Below are 27,874 nucleotides of genomic sequence, written 5' to 3'. Positions count from 1 at the left end.
AGTCATAGGCAAGAATGTTATTAGGCGTCAGTTTATTGTGACTCCGCTATTAAGATTAAAAGCAATTCACTGGTATATGGAGCTGAGTGATAAAGAACATAAACGTTAAAGGAAATACTATAACATTAAGTGTTGGTAACACCAAGAATCATAAATCTACTTATTTTCTTTGGAGAATTTGTTATAAATTAATTCTATATCTCTAACAGCTCCGTAAAATGGCACCGCTTGGATGCATTCGCATGAGCAGTAAGAATATAATGATGTTCAAAGATGACGCCACTTTTATGCAGCATTGGTCTCCTTTCCAAATGCAAGTTACTTACCTTCGGTAACGATATATCTGTACGAAACATTAGTTAGTATTAGATTCCTTACCGTAGAATATCCCCAGGCATCAGTCTGGATTCGGAAAAGTTTGCCTAGCAGTACCCCTGCGCGTCGGTAGGCGTCGTCTGCAGGCGTTCCCTGCGGCTCCGCGTCCTTCGTTGGCGTCGTGCGCCGTGATGACGTCGCTGGAGTATATAGACGCCGCCTCTGCGCGCTGACGTCAGTTCTTTGCACACAGCTTTTCCGCGCCAGAGCCATGTGAGAACCAACACTGGTGCCATTGAAACTAGGGCCCTGAAAGGGATGTCCTTAACCCTAAGTATCAGTTCGCAGAACGGGGAGAATGGGTGGGGCGGTAAGGAATCTAATACTAACTAATGTTTCTTACAGATATATCGTTACCGAAGGTAAGTAACTTGTTCATCTGAAAGAAACACGTTAGTATTAGATTCCTTACCTTAGAATAGATACCCCAGCAATACCAACCCCGGTGGTGGGTCTGCGAACCAATACAATTTCACACCAGAAAGTCCTGGAGGACAGAACGGCCAAAGAAGCCATCCCTCCGGACTTGACTGTCCAATCAGTAGTGCCTCGCAAAAGTGTGCAGCGAGGCCCACGTAGCCGCCTGGCAAATGTCCTGCAAGGGGACTCCCCGGCCCAGGGCAGAAGTAGCCACCGTGGCCCGAGTGAAATGGGCCCTCAGCCCAACAGGAGGCTCTTTTCGAGCCAAAGAGTAGCACGCTTTGATGCAGAGAACGACCCACCGAGAGATGGTCCGTTTATGCACCGCCCGTCCCTTCTTCGCACCCACGTAGCCAACAAACAGTTGGTCATCCACCCGGAACTGGCGTGTGCGATCCATATAAAATGAAAGCGCACGTTTTGGGTCCAGACGATGGAGCCGCTCTTCATCCTTTGAAGGATGCGGAGGCGGGAAGAAGGAGGGTAAGGTGATGGACTGCCCGATGTGAAAAGCAGAGTCTACTTTGGGCAGGAAAGAAGGTCTAGTTCTCAGAACCACCTTGTCTGGATGAATGGACATGAAAGGAGGTTTGACAGAAAGAGCCTGGAGCTCACTCACCCTCCTGGCAGAGGTGATGGCAACCAGGAAGGCCGTCTTTAAAGTCAGGAGACGGAGAGGACAGGAATGAAGTGGCTCAAAGGGAGCACACATCAAGAAGGTTATAACCAGGTTCAAGTCCCACTGAGGCATTACAAACGGAACAGGAGGATACATGTGTGTGATGCCCTTCAAGAACCTTGTTACAATAGGGGACTTGAACAAAGAAGGTTGATCAGGCAGCCTCAGAAAGGCCGAAAGGGCAGAAAGGTAGCCCTTGATAGTGCCTAGAGCAGAGCCCTGCTGGGCAAGAGAGAGAAGAAAGAGGAGAACCTCGGAAAGAGGGGCAGAAAGGGGATCGATCCACAGCCTTTGCTGTGCACCATGCCACAAATCTGTTCCACCGGCAGGCGTATACCGACTTTGTGGAGGAACGCCTGGCTGCCAGAATCACATCACAAACTTCAGGAGGCAAGTCAAATGGCCTCAACTGTCACTGCTCAATCTCCACGCATGGAGGTGGAGGCTGGACAGGTTCGGGTGGAGGACCGTCCCCTGCTGCTGCGACAGAAGGTCCTCCTGAAGAGGCAGGCGGATCGGGGGACTGACTGACATGCTGAGTAGCTCGGGATACCAGTACCTTCGAGCCCAGTCCGGAGCCACAAGGATGACTTGAGCCCGGTCGCGCCTGATCTTCTTCAGCACTCTGGGCAGAAGTGGTATAGGCGGAAAGGCGTATAACAGACCGCAACTCCACTCGCGCCGAAAGGCGTCGCCGTGCGAGTGCCGTCTTGGAAACTCCAACGCGCAGAACTGATGACATTGCGCGTTCTCTTCGGTGGCGAATAGATCTAACCAAGGCTCTCCCCATCGCAGAAAGAGGCCTTGCACCACGTCCGAGTTCAGATGCCATTCGTGATCCATCGAGCACCGATGGCTGAGTTTGTCCGCCCTGGCGTTCAGAGAACCTGCCAGGTGTTGAACCATCAGAGTCACGCCCTGACTTTCCAGCCATTGCCAGAGTCGCAGGGCCTCTTGGCAAAGGGTCCACGACCCCACCCCTGCCTTGTTTGTTGCAGTACCACATGGCGGTGGTATTGTCTGTGAACACCTGCACTGCACTCCCACTGACAAAGGGGAGGAATGCCTTCAGTGCTAGACGAATCGCCTGCAGCTCCAACAGGTTGATATGGAGCCGGGACTCCGCCGGAGACCAGATGCCTCTGATCTCTGCCTCTCCCAAGTGGCCTCCCCAGCCCTGGAGGGACGCGTCCGTCACAACAAAGTGCTCCGGTTGGGGAAGGGAGAGGGTTCTGCCCCTGACCCAATCGCGGTCCGTAAGCCACCACTGCAGTTGGTTCGCAGTGCCCTTCGAGATCAAGACATGGTCGGACAAGTTGCCCTGATGCTGGGCCCACTGAAACTTCAGGTCCCACTGCAGAGCCCGCATCCGCCACCGGGCGTGATGCACCAGAAGGATGCAGGAAGCCATCAGCCCCAGCAGCCGCAGCGTCAACCTGACCGAAATCCGGGATAACGGCTGGAAGATTGGAATCAAAGCCTGAATATCCCGGACTCGCCGTTCCGGAGGATAAACCCGGAACTGCGCCGAGTCGAGAACCGCTCCGATGAAAAGGAGCTTTTGAGAGGGACACAGGTGTGATTTCGGCACATTGATGGAAAACCCCAGCTCGTGCAGGAGGTCTGCCGTCATCTGAAGGTGGTGGACGACTGTCTGGGGCAAGCCCGCCTTCAACAACCAGTCGTCTAGATAGGGGAAGACTGAAACCCCTAACCTGCGCAGATGGGCTGCGACCACCGCCATCACTTTCGTGAACACCCGTGGGGCGCTTGTAAGGCCGAAGGGGAGCACGATAAACTGAAAATGCTCCTGGCCTACCGTGAACCGCAGGTAACGCCAGTGGGCCGGCAGGACGGGGATGTGAAAATAAGCATCCTGCAAGTCCAACGCTACCATCCAGTCTTGCGGGTCTAGAGCAGCCAAGACCTGAGCCAATGTCAACATCTTGAACTTCTCCTTCCGGAGGAAGCCGTTGACGTTCCTTAGATCCAAGATAGGACGTAGGCCCCCTTTGTCCTTCTTGGGTACCAGAAAGTAGTGGGAATAGCAACCACTTCCTACTTCTGGCCCAGGAACGCGCTCGATGGCCCCCTTGGCCAAGAGGGCCGTAACTTCCTCCTTCAGAAGTGCCAAGTGGTCCCCCGACACACGGTGGTTCTGCGGTGGCATGGCTGGAGGAGTGGTCTCGAAGGGGAGGGAGTAGCCCCTTCGGACGATCTGCAGCACCCACCTGTCCGATGTTATCGTGCGCCAGTGGGAGAGGTGATGGCGAACCCTGCCCCCCAATGGCGTCACATGGGCCTGAAAGCACGGACTAGGAGGATTTAGTGGCGGATGCTGCGGGGGAGGTGTGACCTGACCCCGCCGTTGTCCCCGACCGCCACCACGGCGGTTTCCACGGCCCCCACCGCGTTGATAAGTTTGTTGCGGCGCGTGGCTGCCAGCACGTGTGGGACCGCCCCTTCCTTGGCCACGAAAGGAGCGAAACGAACCCGTTTGCTGGCGCTGGGTCGAGAGACCCAAGGACTTGGCCATGACCCTGGAGTCCTTGAAGCGCTCCAGCGCGTGGTCCGCTTTGTCGCCAAACAGGCGACTGCCATCAAACGGCATGTCCATCAAAGCATTCTGGACATCTGCCGAGAAGTTGGCGGATCTCAGCCAGGCGTGGCGACGAATCGCCACCGTCGTGGACATCGCTCTGCCCAGTGAGTCGGTCGTATCAAGACCACACATGATGTAGTATTTCGCTGCATCTCGGCCTTCAATCATAGCCTTGCCGAGCTTAGCCCGTACCTCCGGCGGGCATTCAGGCAGCAGGTCCCCGACCGAGAGTGGGTGTAACGGCCTAAGAGGCACGCGGTGTTGCAAGACCGCAGTCCCAGACTCAGGGACGAGAAGACCTTTTTGCCATACTGGTCGTACCTCTTAGATTCCTGGTCGGGCGGGGCCGACGGGAATGCGGTCTGGGAAGTTGAGGCCTGGATCACCAGACTCTCAGGGGTGGGATGGGTGGACAGGCGAACCTGAAGCGGGCCTGGACCACGTGCCCAAAAGAACGTCAGATAAGGCCTCATTGAACGGCAGCAGTGGCTCCTGTCGGCATGACTGCGGTTTGAGGACCTCAGTGAGGATGTTAGTCCTCACGGCCGCGACGGGGAGCTCAAGGTTTAAGGCCTTGGCAGCCCTCATCAACACCACTGAATAAGCAGCCCCCTCCTCCGTAGCCAAGGTAGGAGGCGAGACAAAGCCAGGGTTAGGGGAGTCATCTAGACCACTGGCGTCACCCAAATCACCTGTCCAGTCCACATTGTACTGACACTCACGTGACAGAGGGTCCTCATACCTCTCCCATTCCTCTCCGTAATCTACCTCCTCATCATAATCGGGGTCAACCAGGTAGACCGGCTCCTCGGGGTTCACAGACCCCATTGGCGCCGGTCCCGGCGTCGGGAGACGCCGGTTCGGCTCCGGGACCGGAATCGGAGAGGGAACGGGGGCGGCGCCGCATAGCGCCGGAGAACCGGCGTCGTGCGGGGTCGGCGTCGGGGCAGCCCCGATGGAAGCGGCGCCGGAGCGGCCGGTTGGCCAGACTGCGTCGATCCTGAAGGCCCCTGCGGCGCCGGGACCGGAGCCGTCGGCGACGGCGTTGAGGCAGGATCACCCGACCCGCTAGGGCCTCCGGACGGGGCCACAGGGCCCAAAGGCGCCGAAGGCCCCGTCTGAGGAGCCAGTTTCCTCATGGCCATGAGGAACTCTTCTATCTCCTCGGGCGTCGCGCCTTGCCCAGGGACCGTAGGGTATGGAGCAGGCCGCGCCGGCGACTCACGCGGAGCCGCCCGATCCCCGGCCGCATCGCGCAAGCGTCGGGGGTACGATGACGACGCCCCGACTTCTTGTGTTTCCTACCTGAGGAGCCAGATGAATGGTGACGACTTCCGGAGCGTTCGTGGCGGCTCCGCGACCGCTCCCTGGACCGCTCTCGACGCGGGGCCGACACCCGCAGCTCGAGTAGCTTGCGGGACCGCTCCCGCCTAGCTTTACTCGTCAAGGCCCGGCAATCGACACAAGAGTCCACGTCGTGGTCGGGGCCCAGGCACCGGAGGCAGAGTCGGTGATGGTCCGTGACCGACATAGTGCGGTCGCAGTCATCACAGTTCTTAAAACCGGGCATCCTACCGGCACCGAAAAAGATAACAAGTTATCAAAAACTTTGGTCAAAAGACCGAGTACTGCTCTTCGGATCTGCGCTAACTAGCGCGGAAAAAAGAAGAACTGACGTCAGCGAGCGGAGGCGGCGTCTATATACTCCAGCGATGTCATCACGGCGCACGACGCCAACGACGGACGCGGAGCCGCAGGGAACGCCTGCAGACGACGCCTACCGACGCGCAGGGGTACTGCTACGCAAAAGTTTCCGGATCCAGACTGACGCCTGGGGATATTCTAAGGTAAGGAATCTAATACTAACGTGTTTCTTTCAGATACACTGACAGTCGAAAAAGGCGCAAACCGAAACACTTCCTGTTTGTTTTGTTATTCGTAAATTGAGTCTTTCTCTCACTCGAGTGCTGTCTACATTTTTTGAAATTCTGAGCCTGTTATGTTAATGTTAATGTTAATGTTAATATAGATTTATAAAGCGCACGCACGCCCAGGGGCTTCATGGCGCTATAGAGGAGACACAGCACACCGGTTCGAGACAGAAATGGGACAGCTCAGCAATATGCCTGGGAAAAGAGCAAGGTCTTAAGGGAGCGTCTGAAACTCAGGATGTTGTCGCTCAGTTTTAATTGAAGAGGAAGGGAGTTCCAGAAGGTGGCTGCAAGATGGTCAAAGCAGAAACCTCCGAGACGCTTACTCTTATAAGATGGAATGATCAGAAGGGATTTATGAGCGGAACGAAGATTACGGGAAGGATTATATCTGTTGAAAAGATCTCTGATAAACTGAGGGCCAGAATCATGCAAGGATTTAAATAGAATGCACCCAGTTTTGAAAGCAACTCGCTGCTCAATGGGCAGCCAATGTAGCTGTTTCAGCCCTGATCTGACAGACTGCCTTTTAGATAGGTTCAGAATAAGTCTCGCTGCCTGGTTTTGGACCAACTGGAGACGTTTTAACTCTCCAGCTGGAAGCCCAAGGTAGAGGCTATTGGAAAAGTCTAGTCTGGACAGGACCAGAGAAATGACAATCTGAGTAAGGGCAGCCGAGGAGAAAAAGCAGGCAATTTTCTTAATTTTCTTCAGTTGAAAGAAGCACCTACCTGTCTCTTCAGGGAGAGATCCTCGCTAATGAGAATCCCCAAGCTCTTGACTGAAGATGACTTGGACGGAGGGACTCCCATGCTAGATGGCCAGAAGCTAGGGTTCCAGCTAAGTGCACTCTGCCCAGGCAAGACCAATTCCGTCTTGCCAGGGTTAAGTTTCAGATGATTGCAGCTCATCCAACTCCGAATGTGAGACATGGTGTTTTGAAAATCTTCCACTGAGTCCTTGGTGTTAAGAGGAAAGATGAGCTGCAAATCATCTGCATAATTGAAGATGGTAACATTCGCATCCCTGAGGGAGTACAGAAGAGGGCGCAGGTATAAATTAAAAAGCAAAGGTGATAATGACGAGCCCTGAGGTACTCAACAGGTGGTAGGTATAGTGGGAGCTGTAAAAGAACCCAATCTAACAGATTGAGTGCGGCCAGTGATAAAAGAGCGAATCCAGCTCAGTGCAGGGCCCCTTAGACCTGCTTGCTCGACACGGTTGACCAAGATGTCATAGTCAACCGTGTCGAACGCCGCCGAAATGTCCAATAGTACCAGAGCCTGGTGGATCCCACTATCAGCGTTCCGCCTCAGGGTGTTCTGCACCGCGAGGATGACCGCCTCAGTAGAGTGACAAGGGCGGAAACCCGCCTGATTGGGTGCAAAATACTCTGATTCTTCAACAAATTTGGAGATACTATCACAGACGTGAGCCTCCAGAAGTTTGGCACAGTAAGGCAGCAGTGATATAGGCCTGTAATTAAGAGGGTCCAACGGGTCAGCTCCGACTTTTTTTAGCATGGGAATGAGGAGAGCTTTTTTAGGTTGTCAGGGGCTTTACCCTGTGAGAGGGATCCGTTCAGCATGGAGAGCATGCCCTCAGGGATATTCGTTCCCACCTCCCTCAAAATGTGTGGGGGGCAGATATCGTCAGGTGATCCTGATTTAACCCTGGCAAAGAGTTTGGATAAGATGGCTCCGTCAATGAGGGGAAAAGATTCCAGGATAGAAGGGTTGTAGTAGGTGTCCGACAGAGGGGAGGGGGACGGAGAAATGAGGATACTTTGTTTTATAGTACAGATTTTGTTAAGGAAAAAATAATTCAAGGAATTGCAGAGGTCCTGGGTAGGGGCCACAGGTTGAGAAGTCCTGTCACTGCCACCGAGACTTTCCACGATGTGAAACAATTCTTTTGATTTGTTATGGGAGTTAAGAATTTTAGCCGAGAAATAATCAGTTTTGTGTTTTTGGATAGTTTTCTGATAATCCTTTCGGGCCCTGCAGTAATTGGCTTTGTCTAATTCAGAGTATGCTGTTCGCCACTTCCGCTCCTTTTGACGAACTTCGAGTTTTAAGGCTTTGAGGTGGGGTGTAAACCACCTGTGAGCGTCATTGGGGCGGGAGCGGGGAAAATTAGAGCAAGGAGCATGCACATCTGCTGCCTGAAGTAGCCAGTTGGAAAAGGCTTCTTCAGTCCCGTCAATATCCTGATCTAATGGGGGGAGAGATAAAGTAAGAGTATCAATAAAAGCGGAAATATCAACGTTTTTCCATACTCGGACCTTCCCTCCTTTCAAAGAAGGCTGTGTTTGATTTTTTACAATGGTGATAGTAAAATGTATCAGAAAATGATCCGACCAGATGCAAGGGGTGATGGAATTAATAGCCAGAGGAGTGTTCTGTGACCATATTTGATCAAGGCTATGCCCTTTTTCATGGGTGGGTAGGTGTATTTGTTGGGTCAGATTCATATCTAATAGGGACTCTTTCAACGCAGCGGCCTGAGCATCCAACTCAGTGGAGTTCAGCCAGAGATTGAAATCGCCCAGCAGCACGATTTATTGTTATGAATCCTTGTACCCACGCCACGATTTCTGACCATCACCCTCCCCTGAGTGCTCAGCGTTTTCATGGTGTACTGGAGCAGCAATTTTATGAACACCAGAGCACCATGGCGAAATAGAAGCAAACTAAGGAGGCCGGAATCTCGAGGACGGGTGAGTTGGATGTCCCACAAGACCCCGTTTTGATTAGTCTGCCGCCTGCAACAATTTACCTGAAAGTATTGAATGATAACTGATTCAACCATGGAGTTGTTGGAGTGAGTGAGAGGGGAATTGGATTTTGAATGGATACACAATTGAATCAGTTGTAAAATACAATGTTCAGTGATACAGCCAGCCGAGAAGTGGCAATTGCTATCTTTAAAAGAGGACAAGCGGGTGAGGAAGCTGGTAGAGAAACTCCTCACACCACGCAAGATGGTCTCAAGAATCAATTTGGGAAATTGAAAAGACTGTAAGAACGAGATATGCGGAAGTGGTGGGAAGCTATATCTCTCCAAAATTATATTGAGGTAAACAGTATTCCTAGAGGCCTAAGAATATACACAGTTTCGGCCTATGAAAATCCAGACCCAAACCTGCTTGATGAATGGGCAGACTTTACTACTGAATCAGCAGTAGGCATGTTGAAAATCCTAATTAAATTCGCTTGGAGTCATAGAGAGATATGCTTAAAAGAAATTGAAGAGCTTGCAGCACTAATTGCTAATGACTAAGTTGCAAAGACTAGGGAAGAGCTCAGAGAAGCTATGAAAAAACAACTCTTAATACATGAAGACAAAATAAATCAGCGCTAGCATACAACATTTTATTGTGATGCTGGGACTATGAACAAGGCAGAGTACTTACTGTTGCTCGCAAATTTGATGCACCGATTAGAGCCCTAAGAAGTAATACCAACAGCTCAACTATTGAACAGAGAGAAACCTTGGAATCTGACATTGCCATGGACGCTGAACAATCCGGTGAAGAAGGTGGGGACCTAGAAATACGGGCAACAAAACAGACTCTTTCTCACAAGGAATTTCAATTGCTAAGACAATCGTAGCAACGAGGAAGCAGATGCAAGATCCCGAAATGCAGTATGCGAGGAAGAGAAGAAAAACGAGAAGAGGGGGCTACAATAAATACAAACAAAGGAATTGCCTTGCAAACAAGAAGCAAACGAGGTTTCAAAAAGCCATAGACAAATTAACTATCATTAATCTGACCCCAAGAGTACTAACAAAAGTGGAAGAATCTTCTCTAAAAATATGACTTACATTTTGTCCAACACAAGATTTCGAATATACCAAAACAAGTATTGATCTTTTTTTTTTTACCAGGAAATTGAAACTTCATAAGTTCTTCAAAATCAAAGGATTAAGTCACCAACAGAGTTTGGATGAAAGTTCTGAGGGAACAGCTACATTAACTGACATACTCACAGGGAACAACCTTGAGACTCTGTTCATATTAGAAGATCAGGAATCATTTCCTAGAATGGAAGAATGCGTCCGGGACATTATGGAAATAGAGAGTTTTGGCACCATGCAGAAAACAATTGAAAACCGGATTTTAAGTGAAATCAACATTCTCACTGCCAACATCATTTGATACAATTGATGTATTTGAAGATACAGTCAAAAAAGATCTGATGAAAATGAGGTTTGTGAAATTGAGGAACAGGTCTCAAAAGCAGGTAAAAATAAATTTAGCTAAAGAACAAAGGAGTGCCTTAATCGGAATCTAGAAAGATCGGAATATCGTATGTAAACCATCACATAAAGGTGGCAACATCGTATTGATGATGAAAGAATACTATTGGAAGCATTATGGCTACTAACAGACATCAGTTACTATGTACCAATACAAAAGAAGGACTATAACGCAAGCATTGAAACATATCATGACATGATACAGAGCTGGTTTAGTCATGGAATGATAGATCATGATTAACTAGGGTTTCTAAAATGTCCTCACCCAGTTACGCCGAAGTTCTGTCATCTTCCCCATATACTTAAAGATGATAAGACACCCCTGGGCCGCCCGATCATCTCATCTAAGGGCAGTTTGACTGAATGCATGTCCCAATACGTTAATTATTTTTTTGTTTGACTTTGTAAGTACATTAACATCTTATATCTGTGATACCAAAGACTTCATTAGAATAATCGCAAACATTACTTCGGAGCAAGATATGTTGATGGTTGTGTTATACATAAGTCTGTATACAAGAATTTGCCATAATAAAGGTGTAAAAGCTATACAATATTTCCTGAAAGGAAGATTACTGAAATTTTCAGAACACAGCGAGATGTTCATTGAGTTCCTCACTTTTTGCCTTACTAATAATATCTTTTTGTTTCAACACTCACTGTATAGGCAAACACATGGGACCGCTATGGGCACCTGCTTCAACCCCAGCTACGCAAATGTATTTGTGGGCTGGTGGGAGAAGCAGGTGGCATGGGCAGATGTGTGTAACACATGGGTGTCCTGCATTGTGGGGTAGTATCGTTTATTTTATGGAAAGGACCACTAAAAGAAGTTGAATAATATATTAAAGTTTTGATTATTAATTAAATTAACCTGCAATTTAGTGGTGAAATAAATGCAATAAAAGTGAATTTTCTGGATTTGAAAATATTCATTGCAGATAGTCAGATCTGTACAACTTTTTATCGTGAACCCACTATGGGTAACTCCATTTTGGAAGCATGCAGCATCCAAATCCCTTGAAGAAAAGCATTCCTTTTGGAGAACTATTACGTATCAAAAGGAATTGCACAAGAAAATAAGATTATGTACAAGTGGCAAGAGAGGCTTTTGAAAGATTTAGATCAAGAGGATATAAAGGGGAATATACTTCAAAGTGCATATGAGATAGAAGATTAGATCTCACGTAACTGTCTTCTCAAAGAAAAAAATGCAAAAAAAAATACTGAAAAGATATTCGATCCGGAATTCAGACTCGTAACTACTTTTTCCAATGGGTCACATAATGCAAGAAACATAATACAACGTAATTGGCATATCTTGCAAACTGACCCAATTATTGGAAAGATTGTTCCTGAGTATCCCAAAATAAAATGTAGTAGTCGTTCAACAAAAGACACATTAGTACAGAGTCACTTTGTAACAATACCAATAAATCCATGAATGAGTGATTTGACAGGATGTTTTCCTTGCACTAAGTGTAAGGATGTAAGAACAGCCATAAAACATTGACATATGATGTACCAGGATGTAACAGACCAAGATCAATAACTAAGTTCTTAACATGCAATACACCTTACTGTGTTTACTGTCTTATATGCCCGTGCAAACTTATGTATATAGGTAGCACTATCCACCAAAGGAAGCGTAGGATTCTGGAGCATTCACGGCCAAACCTACCCAATCTCAAGACATTTTGCTCTACATTATCGGAGCGAATGAAACCTATTACGGTTTTCCGGCTTAGATCATGTCCCACCTAATGAGAGAGCTGGAGATAGAGTAATAAAACTGCGTAGACTGGAATCGAGGTATATTGTTGATTTGCAAATAAAAGTGCCCCTAGGTCTGAACACAGAAAAGGAATTGGCAATTCACCTAGGATAATTTTAACTGAATTGGCCCACTGGGTGAAATTTCCTCTTCATTTTTAGTTAAATGTTTCATTTCATTATTTTTTTTGTGGTACCTATAAATTGCGATTTGTAAAAATGTATTTCTTTATATTTTGTTTGGATTATGAAAGTGTACAATGAACTGATGTCCTATAATTCAGTACCGAGATGGATAAATGGTTTTAATCTTCTAGAAAAGGTACATACGCTCATACAGGGCTTAATAGCGCAATGAATTGTTTAAATCTGAAAAATGTTAAACTATTGATATGAATGATTGCTCATCCAGAGCATGATTAAGTGTTATTAACACAAGGAACCCTAAATCAACTTATTTTTTTGGTAGAGTTTATGTTATGAATTCTATATCTCCAAATTGTCGCGGCTTGGATGCATTTGCATGTGCAGTAAGAATATCATGAAGTTCAAAGAGGTCACCTTATTTACACAGCATTGGTCTCCTTTCCAAATGCAAGTCCGTTTACTATCTTGATGTAATAATGATGTAACAGGACATTCAAATTACTGTTGTAAATATAAGCACGGTAATGCTGCAAACACACTGACTGTCAAAAAAGACGCAAGCCGAAATGTGTCCTATTGGTTTTGTGAGTCGTTGAATGAATCGAGTCTTTCTCCTCTCACGCGTGTGCGGTCTCTTCCTTTTTTGAAGTTCTGAGCCTGTCATGAATCCGTAGACCCACCATCACGATCCTAATCCATTCCGATGACAAAAAGGAAAGCACGCAGGGCTCAGATTTCCAAGTGTTTATTACAGACCCCCCACCCCTTCACGGCTTCATCAGTGTTGGCATGTGCAGTGAGAAACAACCATTTTATTTCTGTGAAGCCTCACGGAAGCCCAGTAAACATCAAAAGTGGACTATGTCCATCAGTAGTGTTATAGCGGCCATCTTATATTATGTTTTCTCTGGGTCATACTTCACAAAACTGTCTGTATTGTGAAAAGTGCTAGTGCAATAAATAAAAAGTGCAATCTTTAAAAACAGTTTCGTTTGGGGAAACGGACAAAAACGCATTCAATTCATTACCCTAATTGTAGCGTTTATCGTTCTTATTTACATGCATCCCAACTACTAATCCTATGGATGTCGTCAGTTATAGTATATGCTGCATTGGAAAACTGTATTAACATCAATATGTGCACAGTAACCAGTAACAAATACATTTATAAATCTCATATATTTTTCATTCAACCGTTTCCCTTTCTGATATCTTGCCCTGTCTGGGCTTTCTTAGGTGTTCTCATGCCCTGTTTGGGCCTTCACATATATCTATTCTGTGGAAGGGAGAGATATGCATTAATAGCGTCTATTAAAAAAAAATATATATATATGTATGTATAATTTTTATTGTTTTCACTGGAAAGGTTAAAGTGACATTGTATTTGGTTGAAAATTCACCAGTTACAGTTAACTGAAGAAAGAATAACTTTCGCCCCCTATGCGCAGTGTCGTTATCATTGATATAATTTCACGTCATGTGTGATGTCATAGAACATTTCATGAGTGATTTCATATATAAGGGTACAAGCTGGGAATGGCGAGGGCACGTGGTATAGTTTCTTCTTTTAACTATAATTGGTGAATTTTAGTGTTTGTTTAGTGCAAATGTTCCCTTATAACTAGGGCTTCTGGTTTTATGGTATATTTTTTTAACATTCCCATCTGTATTTATCCATGTTTATTTTTTGGCTGGTTTTTCTGTATGTATCCATATTTATTTTGTGCTTTGCGTATAAATGTAGTTGTAAAACTGTACATTTCTGCATTTATTTAAATGATCGACACACTCTCATACTTTGATGTCTGTCATGTTTTAGCTGAGTTTTCAAATATTACATAACAGTACATCCACTAGCACATATTAGCATTATGCCACAAACGTATATTGATACATGCAGTTATTTAAAGAAATGTCATCCTGTTTTTTATTTTCCCATGATGTCCATCTGCTCAGCTGTTGGGCCATAATTCATGAAAGACAGCACGAAAAGCCACTTAAAAGAAGCACATTTCCTGTATTTATCCTCTTTAAAAAATAAATGCAGACAGAAACGCACTGTTTTCTGTCTGTATTTATCTGTAAAATTCCGTAAAAACGGAAAACAGGGAGCCTTACTTATAACTGACATTTTCACCTAGCTATAATGTTTTAATGTAAAGTAAGATATTTTTACAATCCCTGACTATAACTTCACTTTAAGCTTTTTGTTTCATTGAATTTCATTTTTTTTAAAACATAAATTAACATTTTATTACAAGTGTTCAACGTGATTCAGGTCTTGGGCAGCATCAGAGAAGCGAAACAAACCATTTCCGTAGCTGATCAGCGGTCTGAGGAAGTTAGAAATACTTTCCGTCCGGCAGGTAAGTTATCATCCAGATGGAATCGTATTACTATGTAAACAGTCCTAGGCAAGAATGTTATTAGGCGTCAGTTTATTGTGAGTCCGCTATTAAGATTAATAGTAATGCACTTGTACATTCAGCTGGCAGAAAAAAATTGTAAAATTGTAAATTGATACTTGTATAGCGCACTACTCACCCGCAAGGGTCTCAAGGCGCTTGTACGAATACCGCTGTGGAACCCGTACTGGCTTTCCCTGTGAGGCGTCCACTCCTGGGCACCCCCAGGGTGAAGGCCAGGCATCCTTAGGGTTGTGGGGGCCGTTGTGGAGATTAAGCAAGCTATTGCCCAGAGTTGCAGAGTGGGACTCCATGATTAGAATAGGCACCGAGGCGAGAATTATCAGGTCCGTGGAATTTTGAGCCCAAGACCCGCCAGGGCTGGGAATTGAACCCTGGTCCTGGGCTAGACCTCTGCATCAGGGTCTGCCGCTCTAACCATTGAGCACATACACTTTTGAGCAAATACTTTAAAACCCCACCTTTTTGACCAACTTCACTGAATCTTTTCAAAAAATGTATAATAATATCTTGTAGTATTATAGGGCTAGATGTATTAATATCTAGTCTCCAAATGCTGTGCGCAAACTGTGACTAGAAGTTTTGTGACCAGTAAAGATTTTTAAGAGCTGATCTATTAATAGGTTGATTCTTAAAGTTCAGAATCATAGTTGATTTCCATTTTCCCCATGAATATTAATGAGTTAGGTTGTAAATTGTGACAATTGGAGACTATCACTGGAATGGTGGCCTGCTGGGGTCAGCAGACCCTCATATCTGTCATTGCATTTCAAGTTTACTTTTGTGTGTGTGTTTTTTTAAAAAGTTTGTCTGAAAGATTGCTGTAGTGCCAGAGACCACTGCCTACTCCCAAATATTTATATATATGTATATATATATATATTTTTTTTTCCCTCAAATTTCATAAAGTGAATGGGTCCTCAAGGGAATAGGTTACAACACCAACTTGAGGTTCGGCAACTTTTAAATGGTTTACAACTGTTATTTGGGTCCTAAACCATTGATACATATTGTTAGGAATTGCTCTTTGGAAGGGACGCCGTTAACATGCCATTTCTTGATAGTGATTCCTTATACATGTTTAACCCCTTGCATGCTCATGACGGCTCTCGGCCGTCATGCGTCACGGTGGGCGTGTGCACACGACGACCGGGAGGCTTCCGAATCCCGCCCGCCGTTTATTTCTCCCGCACAGCACGGAAAATCAACCCGCGTCCAAGGGGTTAAGCCCATTTTAGGAGTTGATAGAAAAATGCAGATGTTTGGTCGCAATCTCTGAATCCAAGAGTTTACGACCGAAAAACATCTTTGTACATCTGTCCCTTTGTGCTATAATATTGTATTGTAGCTTGTATTATAGCAGTTCAGCGACAGATGGTGCCATGGCAGCCCTGCTTTGCAAGGATTGAATTACCTACATTGAGGCATCCAAATATAATATGTAATATAGTATGGTAGCACTCCTGCTTTGCAGGGATAGAGCTCAGAGACAGGTGGCACCACGGGACCCCTGCGGTGCTGGGATCGACTGTAAAGAGACAGTTATGGTGCCGCTAAAGAAACTTATTGCAATACAAAAAGATGATCGACTGAATGCTGAACGTTGTTGATCATTCACCCCAAGTCATAGATCTGGGGTAAATCCATCGTTTTTTTGGCTCGCCACTCCACCAGAGCTTGGACCCAGTTATATTATTATTTTATTATTATTGTTGTTTAAATTTATATTGCGCGAGAGCTACCCACAAAGGGTTTCCCGGCGCAGACGAAAACCCATAAGCAGCAGCACCTGGGAAAAACGTATTTGTCAAATAGCCAGGTTTTGAGCATCTTGCAGAAGTTGGAGTAGCTTGCCTCCAGTTTTAAGCATAACAGGGAGGGAATTCCAATAGACAAACAAAAGGAAGGGAATCAAAGCATAAGATGCCAGCAATAGTCTAAAAGGTCCCTATTCGTTATGGTGAACAGAAAGGTGCAAACAAAGGGCTGGGAGCACAATTCCCTATAAGGGTATGACCAAACTGGGGTGGCATGGTAAGAAAAGGAGCAATGGATTTAAACCAGATCTGTGACTGGGGGTGAATGCTTGACAATGTTAAGCATTCCGTCCATCTTTTTGTGTTGCCACTCATTGTGGTGGATCAGGGCATAAAGAATGCAGTCACACTCCAGCTTTGAACATTCTGAGGTAATGGCAGACTGGCTTCAGACGTGGTAGAGGCACTGACACAGCCCTGCTAAATTTACCTGTAGAAATACCGGCTATTACAGACGGGGAGGACACTGCCTTTATTATGTGAGATGAGGCAACAAGAGCTCAGGGCCCCATCTCTTTCTGCAGTGGCCGACTGTGGCATGAACAGATGTAACGAGGCCAGTTAGGAGATCTAGGCCACTGTAGCTTTTGTGATTGGCTGAAATAATTCTTTCTTTTCCCCATTAATACAGAAGATGTGTTCAACCTCAAGATGGACTCAGACAAATTAAAGGCTGATTCAACGAACCTGACCTTCAACAATTTAACAACACATAGTAGCCCAGCACACTTTAAGCATAAGTCTATTGCAATTGATAAGTCAATATAAATTTGATTTCACGAACAAGCCGATATTTTCAGTTCAAAATGTTCTTTATTATTCAATCTTTAAAAGCTTTTGACAGCATCACTTTTGGAACCGCCAACGCGTTTCGTCCCGACCAGGGACTTCTTCAGGGCTTGAACAGTCAATATAGATAATTCTGGTTGACAAAATCTTTATCAGTTCTTTGTTGAAAGTTTCTTGAAAATTATTAATGGTGATATGGTATTTCGGGAAAAAAAGGATATTTTATTTGGTGACCCTTTGTCGATTCTTCATCTGATTAAAACATCATATTTGATGGTCGGAAGGTCAGTTTATACAAAGATGGCAACCCGGATATGGTAGTTCGGGTCCGTAAGGAGGGTCTTTGATCGTCTCTGCTCCAACAGCAATCACCACGAAGAATTCCAATAGGACGGCCCTAAGTAAGTGAAGGAATTTCTTCCCATTCGTTCTAGGTTGAATTTGGGGACTACAAAGTTTCCTTGGGAGGCTGATCTTAGATTTCTGGATGGGGTGTAGAGTTTGGCCGGAGTACAGAGGTAGTTCGGGCCATTCCAGTTTTGATTTTGTTCATGTAAGTGAGTGTTTTGAATTTCACACGGTTTTCAATATTCAACCAGTGTAATTTACCTCGGTGTGATGAGATGTGTTCAAATTTCGGTACTTTGCATAGAAGTCTAACGGCAGCATTTTGGGCCATCGGAAGTCAATGGGTTATGGGTTTGTTAGAGCCTGTATACAGGACATTTCCATAGTCAAGCCGAGAGGTCATCAAGGCATTGACAACAGTTTTTCTAGTTTTTTCCAGTAGCATCCAGCATATTTTCCTTAGCCATTTGATGATAGAGAAGCATGTGGCTGCGACTTTAATTGATTGTGCGTTCATACTCAGAGTCTCATTGAGAAGTACGCCTAGGTTCCGTACTTGTAATGAGGGGGTGGGGAGATTGTGCATATTGTCTGGCCAATGTTGTGTGCTCCAATGGTCTTTCTGTTTCCCCAGTATCAGTACCTCTGTTTTATCTCCATTTAATTTTAGGAGGTTGGCTTGCATCCAGGCTGCTATATTAGTTAGTCCTGTCTTGAGTGTAGAGGTATCATTTGATTTGGGGTTTTGTGCTGATAGGGAGAACAGGATTTGTGAGTCATCTGCATAGGAGTATATAGCTAACCCGGATTTTTCAGCTAACTCCGCTAGGGGTTTCACATAGAGATTGAACAATAGTGGGCTTAAGATGGATCCCTGCAGAACGCCATGTGCAAAGGAGTATGTTTGGGAGCAAGCGTTCTGAGAGAAGACTTGAAACGTTCTGTCTGAAAGGAAGGCCTGAATCCATTTAAGAGCTGTACCGCCTATACCTATCTTGCTCAGTGTGTTAATGAGCACAGTGTGTGATATGGTATCGAATGCGGCGCTTAAATCTAACAGAATAAGCGCCACAGTTTCTCCTCTGTCTAGATGATGGCAGATTCCTTCTGTGACTCCTAAAAGAGTGGTTTCGGTACTGAAACCCGCTCTAAATCCTGACTGTGAAGGGTGGAGTAAGTGGTGTGTTGTAACATATTGCGTCAGGTGTGCGTGTATGTGTTTCTCTAGAATTTTTGATAGGATAGGGAGCAATGATATGGGGCGATAGTTTTTGGTTTCTGCCGGATCAGCATTAGGTTTTTTCAGTAGTGGGTGAATCATGGCGTGTTTCCATGTGGGAGGGATCACTGCCTCTTCCATAGATGTGTTTAGAAGATGGGTTATGACTGATAACACAGAGTGATTTAATTGTTTAAGAATAGTTACTGGTAGCAGATCCTTCGGTGATCCTGACTTAATGGATTTCAGTAGTGAAACCACCTTTTCGGTTGTAAGGAGGGGCCAGTTAGTTAGGAAACGGTCGGCATCATACTGACTGCTAGATTGCCTGGTGAGGGGATGAGGTGACATTGGCATAGGTGCACTTGAGCATGCTGCGATATCATGTGTATTTTCTTGAGAGACAATCTCTTGGTATATTCCTTCAACTTTATTTATGAAGAAGGCTGCTAATTCTTCGCACTTGGTTTCAGTCAGTACTGGCGTAATGGCCGAGGTTCCCGAGCCGGCGAGTTCCTTTACCGTATTAAACAATGTTTTTGCACAGTTAGAAGCCTTAGTGATAGTTGTATTCACAAACATAGCACGGGCTAGCTTACATTGTTTGTGATAGTTGCTCAGAGCCTTTTTGTAGGCTTGCTTCTTCTCCACTTTCTTTCCAGTGTCTTACAATTAGATTTCATTGATTTTAGAGATTCGTTGTACCACGGTGCAGGTGGACAATGTATGCTTCTTTTATGCTTTATGGTGGGAAGGCAGGTATTTATGGCTTCAGAGAGCCAGCTCTGTACTGTTGCAGCGGAGGATCAGTTTTTCGCTCTACAGGTGGTGTATGGGCGTCAAGATACACTTTGAATTTATTAATGTCTAACTTTTTCCAGTTTTTCTGCGGTTCCTCCTTCCCGTTAGGGTTGATTAAAATGTTCCTTTCAGGTAAACTGGTTAGTGTGAAATGTATCTGATAGTGATCAGACCAGCTAGAGGGAAGCGCAATAGCGCAAGTGATTGTATTTAGATTAGAAAAGACAGGATCCAAAAGATGCTCGGCTATGTGGGTTGGGCCGGAGGTTAGTAGCTCAAGGTTTAGGGAGGCCATGTCTGAAATGAGTCTGGTACTGTTTATACAGGTGGAGTCTCCCAGATGGAGATTAATGTCTCCTAATACTGTGAAATTTGCTGTGTTAGTGGCAAGAGGCGAAAGAGCTTCCATAAATGTGGGGATCCAGTTGGCGAAGTGTTCAGGGGGTCGATATACTAAAACTCCAGAGTAAGTAAAATTTGGGGAGAGAGTAAGCTTGAAAAATGTAGCTTCACATTCTGGAATGGGCAGCTGAGGGTAAGGCTGCTGCGATATCTGGGCCGGAGCTCTCATGAAGCCAGGTTTCCGTGAGCTTGTAAGCATGTAAGTCTTGACCCCACTCCCCATTGGAAAGTACAGCCCAGACTGCCAGGCCATGTCCTCCCTGGACCAGAAAACGAGCATCATGGGACCAGTTTAAGGGTATGACCAAACTGGGGTGGCATGGTAAGAAAAGGAGCAATGGATTTAAACCAGATCTGTGACTGGGGGTGAATGCTTGAATGTTAAGCATTCCGTCCATCTTTTTGTGTTGCCACTCATTGTGGTGGATCAGGGCATAAAGAATGCAGTCACACTCCAGCTTTGAACATTCTGAGGTAATGGCAGACTGGCTTCAGACGTGGTAGAGGCACTGACACAGCCCTGCTAAATTTACCTGTAGAAATACCGGCTATTACAGACGGGGAGGACACTGCCTTTATTATGTGAGATGAGGCAACAAGAGCTCAGGGCCCCATCTCTTTCTGCAGTGGCCGACTGTGGCATGAACAGATGTAACGAGGCCAGTTAGGAGATCTAGGCCACTGTAGCTTTTGTGATTGGCTGAAATAATTCTTTCTTTTCCCCATTAATACAGAAGATGTGTTCAACCTCAAGATGGACTCAGACAGCATCAACGTGAAGCGATTCAAAAACACCTTCTGCCCAGCAGGTAAGTTGGCTTTCTACTTAGAATCACATGCCTATGTAATCAATCGCAGTCAAAAGGGGAGCAAGGATGCTCTTGCATCCAGGAGCTTACTGTGAAATGAATGGACATAATTAGAACGGGGAGGAGACAGAGGTATCCAAGTCCCCACATTCTGCTACAGTGACCGACTGTGAAATAAATGGATGTAAGAGGCCAGTATAGAGTTCAAGACGACCAGGACACTGGCCAGCTTGTTTGAGTATGAAATAATTCTTTGGTTTCTCCATTATTACAGAAGAAGTGTTCAAGGTAAGGACGGTCTCGGACAGCATCTCAAAAAAGAGAAAAGCCCATCCCACTGCAGATCCATGCTCGGAGGAAGATAAGGATGTCTTCTGCCCGGCAGGTAAGAATCACATAAACATGTAACAGTCGGTCATAAGAAGAGCAAGGGTGCTCCTGCTACAGTGACTGAGCGCAGGGGTGACATGTCCAGGGGCTCGTGTCTTACCCCGGGGTACTGTGAAATGAATGGATGAATGGTTGGATGAATGAGGAGAGCAAGGGTGCTCCTGCTACAGTGACTGAGCGCAGGGGTGACATGTCCAGGGGCTCGTGTCTTACCCTTGGGTACTGTGAAATGAATGGATGGATGAATGAGGAAAGCAAGGGTGCTCCTGCTACAGTGACTGAGCGCAGGGGGTGACAGATGTCCAGGGCCTCGTGTCTTGCCCTGGGGTACTGTGAAATGAATGGATGGAGGAATGAGGAGAGGAAGGAGGTGGCAGATGTGTTCAATGCCCCACCTCCCAACTGTGGAAGGAGACGATGCAATGAGGCCAGTAGGGAGATGAAGACGACCAGGACACCGTCCAGCTATGAAATAATTATTTGGTTTCTCTATTATTGCAGAAGAAGTGTTCAAGATAGTGACGCCCTCGGAGAAAAAAGATCAATGGGCCTTTCTCGCGAATGCTCAGTGCTCTGAAGAAGTTAAGAATATATTGTGCCCAACAGGTAAGTTACCTTTCTACATGGAATAGTATGAAAATGTAATCAGTCCCAGGAATAAATGATTTTGGGCCTCAGATTGTGACTCTGCTGTTAAGTTTAATAACATTTCAGTGGTATGTTCAAGTTGGCAAAGAGAATGTAAACATTTATAAAATCTTTTTATTGAGTTTTTTAAAACCTGTATACACTAATGAACAGGAAAACAATTGTAAAAAAACACAGTCCGCATGTACAAGGCAGTCTGCTAGTACTAGGAATCGGAGGAGCCACTCTGGATCAACAATGTATATTGAAAAGCTGCTACAAGAACTGCTGCTGATCTCAGGATATATAGGTAGGAGGGAAATGCAGTTGCGATGACTATGACCTTGTACAAGTCCTCCCCAGCGCACACACAAACATACACAGCCAGCTACACATGTACATCCTGGGCGCTGTCTTCTGGGACCAGGGTAGCACTAGTCTCACTCTGCTCTGCCATGCATTCTCTGATAGGTGCCCATATATCTCTTGGTCGCGCTCCCAGGGTTTGCAGTATTGCATACGATTCCGCTACTGGATTACAGAACACCACGTCCTGCAGGCAACCACTGATGGTGCAGGGCCCTTATGCCAGGCCCTGGCTACACATCACCGAGCCAAAATCAATAGTTGGGTAACCAGCTGCCACAGGCTCATTGGGATGTCCGCAATGAATCCCTGAAGGGGGGAGGAAGGGGGGAGGGAGGGGGGGGAGGAAGCGCACACTTCAAGAATGTACCAGCTTTTTCATTGACCACAGGGACCAGGTTGGACCAAAACGCCTGCATAGGCAGGCAATTCCAGGCCAGGTACATTAAGCCAGAACATTTTGCGTGGGTTGTAAACTCCCAGTGTGTGCAACATACTGTTTCAATGAGCCTGTGAGGCCTCGGACATAGCGCAGCTAGGATTGTGTTTATCGCTCCTGTATCAAGCTGGTCTGCCTCAATAGCCAGGTAAGGACACCTGCAGTGTTCATTGACCCAGAAAATAGCATAATGTGCCTGAACTGCTTGGCAGTATCTCTGGGACCAGAAACTCCCCTTGGACATACGACCGTGTTAGTCTATCCCAACAGACACAAAGGAGCTCTTCTGCCCAAATCAGTCATTTAAGCAGAGCGCACCGTCTCAAAGGACATTAACAAAGAAATAAAAGCAGTTTTCGAAGAATTAACATTTTGACCAGCGCCACACGGACCGCCAGGGAGAGCAGGAGTGTAATCCACCGCTCAGTCTGCGCAGCCATTTTGTCCAGTATTGGTTCATAATGGGACACCAGGACCCGGTGCACTACTTAGTAAAAGGGAAAAAAACAACAGCATAACTCCAAAAACTTGGCGGGGGGGCGGTCCTACAGGTATGATAGTTTGAACACAGCCATAAATACAGATTATTCCAAGTAGCAGTTTTGACATTGGTAGAGTCTATCTTGAACTACCTAGAGCTGACGAGTATGAGACGGGGCTAGCACATAATTTGTGTCAAAAGGTACACTGATTTTTCAGTATACAGACAGTTAACTTAGCTAATTGGCCAATTTTTTTATTTTTCATTTATTAAATTCAAAAACACAATGTCAACTTATAATATATTTTAGTTTTTTTGTCACTCCTTTCTAAAGAAGGTTTTGCTCAGTTATATACATGTACAAAGTCTATATATACATATGCATATGTGTAAAAATATTTCAGAGTTGCAGTCCTCCCTCTGTAGTTATAGTTAGGATGGTGTTAACCTGTGAAATGCCTTTTTTTGCTGATAACTTTGGCGCAGTTTGATGAATCTTCACGAAACATTCCAGCAAAATGCCATTTTTCCTCTTCATTTCTTCATGGAAAAATTCTGTGGTGAACCTTCAAGTGGGGGCCGAGGAAAAGTGGTACCAAAATGCAAAACTCCATTCTTTAAAAAAAAAGTTTAACATTTTACCCAGAGAAGTACATGTTAATAATGCAATATAAAAAAACTATCATATGCGACAATTGTATTTCGGGGAAGTTACACAAAGTTTAAAAAAACAATAGCAGCTTAATGAAAATATTCCATCCATATTTACATTACATCAGATAACGGCAATTTGCTGGGGTGGGCATGCTTGGGCCACCACAAAACAATTACATCTGTGTAAAGCATAGCCTGTATATTGAAAGCAGCCCTTCTGATACCAACTCATTTTCTTAATTATAAATTATTATAGGTTTGTGGATCAATAAAAGCAGATCAAATAGCTATAGACAGCAGATTGGTTGTACAGCCTCTGTGATTTTTCCACGCCATAATAGGTGACCAGATTGTTTTCCCTAACTTCCTGGCCTGTCTGCCCCTGCATTCATAAAGAGCTACATCTTGATTGAAAATGCCCAGGTCCGGGTCCTTCCATCTAGCAGAAATTAACAGTCTGGCAATAGCTACAGATACAAAATGCGTCTGAGTAGTACCATAGCTGCTATTGCTTTTGTAGCCTAAATAATCATCATAGTGGGACTAAGACTTATCCTACGCCCGAACAATCCCTCCCAAAAGAGTTCCAACCCTTCCTTCAGAGGGAGTAATTTGGCACAGTCATAAAACATGTGCATCAGTGTGGCCAGGCCTTCCCCACACCTAGGGCACTTGTCTGTTCTTTTACCCCACCCAAACAGTTTGGCTGGGGTAAAATAGAGATTGCATAAAGTTATCCGCTGCATAAAGGCTAGCGGATAAGAAAATCTTTGCGGCTAGTGCGATTGTCTTATCTAAATCAGCATCAGGGTTACCTAGGTTCCTGGCCCATTTTGCTTCGATCTTTTCGAGGTCGTCCGACAGGTTGTTCAGCAAAATACTATAACTATTTCTTTTTTTGCAAACGTCCCGAACAACTGCCTCCAGGAGAGGTATTTTATCTAGGGATATGGCCACTCTGCATTTGTTAAATTCCTGAATTTGCACGTATTTAAAGCATAGGGTGTCTGGGATGCGGAGCCCTTGCTGCAGATGTGAAATGGGGCAAATCTGACCTAAGACGTAAAGGTCCTCTATTTTTGTTAGGCTGTGTTGCTGCCACTGCCTTCCCATTGCATCATAAAATAAAAATGGAAAACGAGAAGTGCCACAGTGGTGTAGAACTACAACATTTCAGGATCTTCATTAATTTGCGCACCATGCGCCATACTTTGCAGGCTTTGAACATAACCTTGAATCAGGCTTTTTTTTAAATAGCTCGGCTCTAGCTGCCGCAGCAGCAGTCCATCAGCCTCTCTGAGGCTTTCATGAGCTGTCATTCCACTATCACCAGAAAATAATATGGTCATTTGTTGTAGAAGAGATGCCCAAAAGTATGGTGTGATATTAGGAACAGACAGCCCCCCCATCCCTGTGGGAGAGAGAGATACTTTGGTAACGATCTCACCTTCCCATATTGCCAAATAAAATTTATGAAGATTGAGTACAGCATCTTCAAAATTGAGTCATCAATAGCTACCAGCAGTGGCCGAAATAGATATAACATTGTTGGTAGTATTGTGAACTTGAGGACATTACCCCTACCAATAATGGATAAGCGAAGCCCATGTATGCGCTTTAAATCAGTGGAGATTGTCTTTAACCAGGGGAGTAAAATTGATCTTCTACTTTGGGGCTGATGCAGACGCCGAGATACACAGGTGTATCCACAAGTCGCGGGTCATGAAAGGGGAGATGCTCTGTACAAATGATTTCTGTTTTCTCCTTATTCAATGCATTGCTAGAGGCTTGCCCAAATTCTCTGGCAATGGCTTCAATTTCCCTGATTGCCATTGTCACCACTGATCCTGAAGGGGCAATGTTGTTGGCGTAAGCGAGCACGTTGGTCTCATGCCCTTCACATATAATTGGTTTCATCCCCTGATTATTTAGAACCTTCTCGATCAGCAGGTTTAAATACAGAGCAAACCAAATGGGAGAGCAGGGCCACCCCTGCCTGGTCCTCCTCAACACCTTTATAATTACATACTTCGCCCATTACTTAAAGCCGTGTGTATGGTTTACGATACTTGGCTTTAATGGCGAGATCCCTATAGTTCTAATATTCCTCATAGAAAACTCCAAACCTCCCAATCAAAAGCCTTCTTGGTGTCGAGGAGGCCCATAGCCATTTGCCCTCCTTCCTCGGCTGTGATATCAAACCGACCCACCAGTATTTTGGAATATCTCTTGGTGTCTGAATTTAGCAATGATCTCTCTCTCTCTCTCTCTCTCTCTCTCTCTCTCTCTCTCTCTCTCTCTCTCTCTCTCTCTCTCTCTCTCTCTCTCTCTCTCTCTCTCTCTCTCTCTCTCTCTCTCTCTCTCTCTCTCTCTTTCTCTCTCTCTCTTTCTCTCTCCTTCTCCCTCTCCCTCTCCCTCTCCCCCCTATGGATCGAATATCAATGTTTATTACTTCTTTCCACATTGGTCAAACCATCACTTTGCCCACCTTCTTTCCGCCTCTCCAACATTCTAAAGAGGAAGAGAGGCTCTGCCATCTGGATCCAAAACATACACTTTTATTTTACTTGGATTGCACAAAATAATTCTGGGTGGATGACCAGCTCTTTGGCTACGTGGGCGCTAAAAAAGGTCATGCAGTACACAAATGGATCATCTCTATATGGGTTGTTTTGTGTATCAAAGCTTGCTATTGTTTGGCAAAAAAGGAGCCTCCTGTGTGGCTATGTGCCCATTCCACCAGAGCGACAGCAGCTACCACTGCTTTGGGACGGACAGTCCCCTCAACGACATCTATCAGGCAGCGACGAGGGCATTTCTGCACACATTCACAAACACTACTGCCTGGACAGCCAAGTCCGGAGAGAGAGCTTTTTTGTCCGTTCTGTTTTCCAGGACTTTCTGGTGTGAACTTGGTTCGCAGACCATCCTCCGGGTTATCTATTCACAAGGTAAGGAATCTATAACTAATATATATATATATATATATATATATATATATATATATATATATATATATATATATATATATATATATATATATATATATATATATATATATATATATATATATATATATAAACTCTGTAAAATAAAAATAAAAAATTGTCTCTTTCAGATGAACAAGTTACTTACCTTCGCTAACGATATATCTGTAAGATACATAGATTAGTTATAGATTCCTTACCGACCCACCCATCCTCCCCAATCTGTGAACTGACTTCTAGGGTTAAGGATTTCCTTTCCTTTCGCGCACTAATGGTCAGTGTCTTGCATGGCTATGCGCTTCTGGCGTGGCATTTCTAGCATGATATGACTGCGCACTGGGACGAGATGGAGAAATTAGTACAATATTTGCCCCAGGAGCACAGATCTAAGGCAGAAGACCTGGTGGGTGAAGGGCAACTTATTTCCAATAACGCTATAAGATGTTCCCTAGATGCTGCAGACACTGCTGCTAGAGCAGTAAACACCAGTCCTCCTGAGAAGACATGCTTGGCTTTGCATATCAGGGTTCAAGCGAGAGATGCAAACCTCCATTTTAAACACTCCCTTTGATAAAGAGCATCTATTTAGCCCAGTGGTAAATTCTTCATTAGAGAAAATGAAGAACACTGAAGTGGCCAAATCCATGGGAGCCCTTCAGTCAGCACAAGGCCGTGGTTCCTTTTGGCGCTACTCTTACTGCGGCGGCTCAAATAATACCTCCTCGGAGACTACCACCTATAAGGGCAATAACCAACCCTCTCCATCTAGGGGTTACTTCAGAGGAGGTTACAGAGGTAACAACGGCAGGGGCAGGGGTTCAAACACACGCATCTCCCCCTCCAATACAAAGCAGTGACTTGCCTCCACTTCCCACGACCACGTAACCACTGTCAGGGGAAGACTGTCAGATTTCCTAACAATCTGGCTGTCAATAACAGCAGAAAAGTGAGTACTACAAATTATCCGTTTTGGTTCTACCTGAAGTACATCAACACTACTCCAAACATTCCACCAAAGCCACACAAACTTTCACTTTATCACCTACACCTCCTCAAACAAGAGGTTCAGACTCTACTTCTAAAAAGAGCTATAGAACCTGCATCACTGCAACATCACTGGTCGGGTGTA

The 27,874-nt window shown here is 45.2% G+C and overlaps 1 protein-coding gene across 46 annotated transcripts in view; it reads left to right on the top strand.

Moving 5' to 3' along the window:
• The window catches only part of LOC147700405 (uncharacterized), a 700,768-nt gene that overhangs the window by 328,861 nt on the left and 344,033 nt on the right, over nt 1-27,874 (top strand). For all 46 annotated transcript variants that reach the window (XM_086935784.1, XM_086935772.1, XM_086935787.1 and 43 more), the window contains 4 exons: nt 14,452-14,556; nt 20,727-20,801; nt 21,076-21,186; nt 21,693-21,797. In XM_086935784.1, coding sequence (XP_086791910.1) covers nt 14,452-14,556; nt 20,727-20,801; nt 21,076-21,186; nt 21,693-21,797 — 396 coding nt within the window. The remainder of the gene's footprint in view (nt 1-14,451; nt 14,557-20,726; nt 20,802-21,075; nt 21,187-21,692; nt 21,798-27,874) is intronic.

Source organism: Lissotriton vulgaris, chromosome 8 (genome assembly GCF_964263255.1).
Source record: "Lissotriton vulgaris chromosome 8, aLisVul1.2, whole genome shotgun sequence".
Classification (NCBI taxonomy): Eukaryota; Metazoa; Chordata; class Amphibia; order Caudata; family Salamandridae; genus Lissotriton; species Lissotriton vulgaris.
The sequence above is the reverse complement of the archived record's forward strand: the minus strand, read 5'-3'. Positions and strand labels throughout refer to the sequence as shown.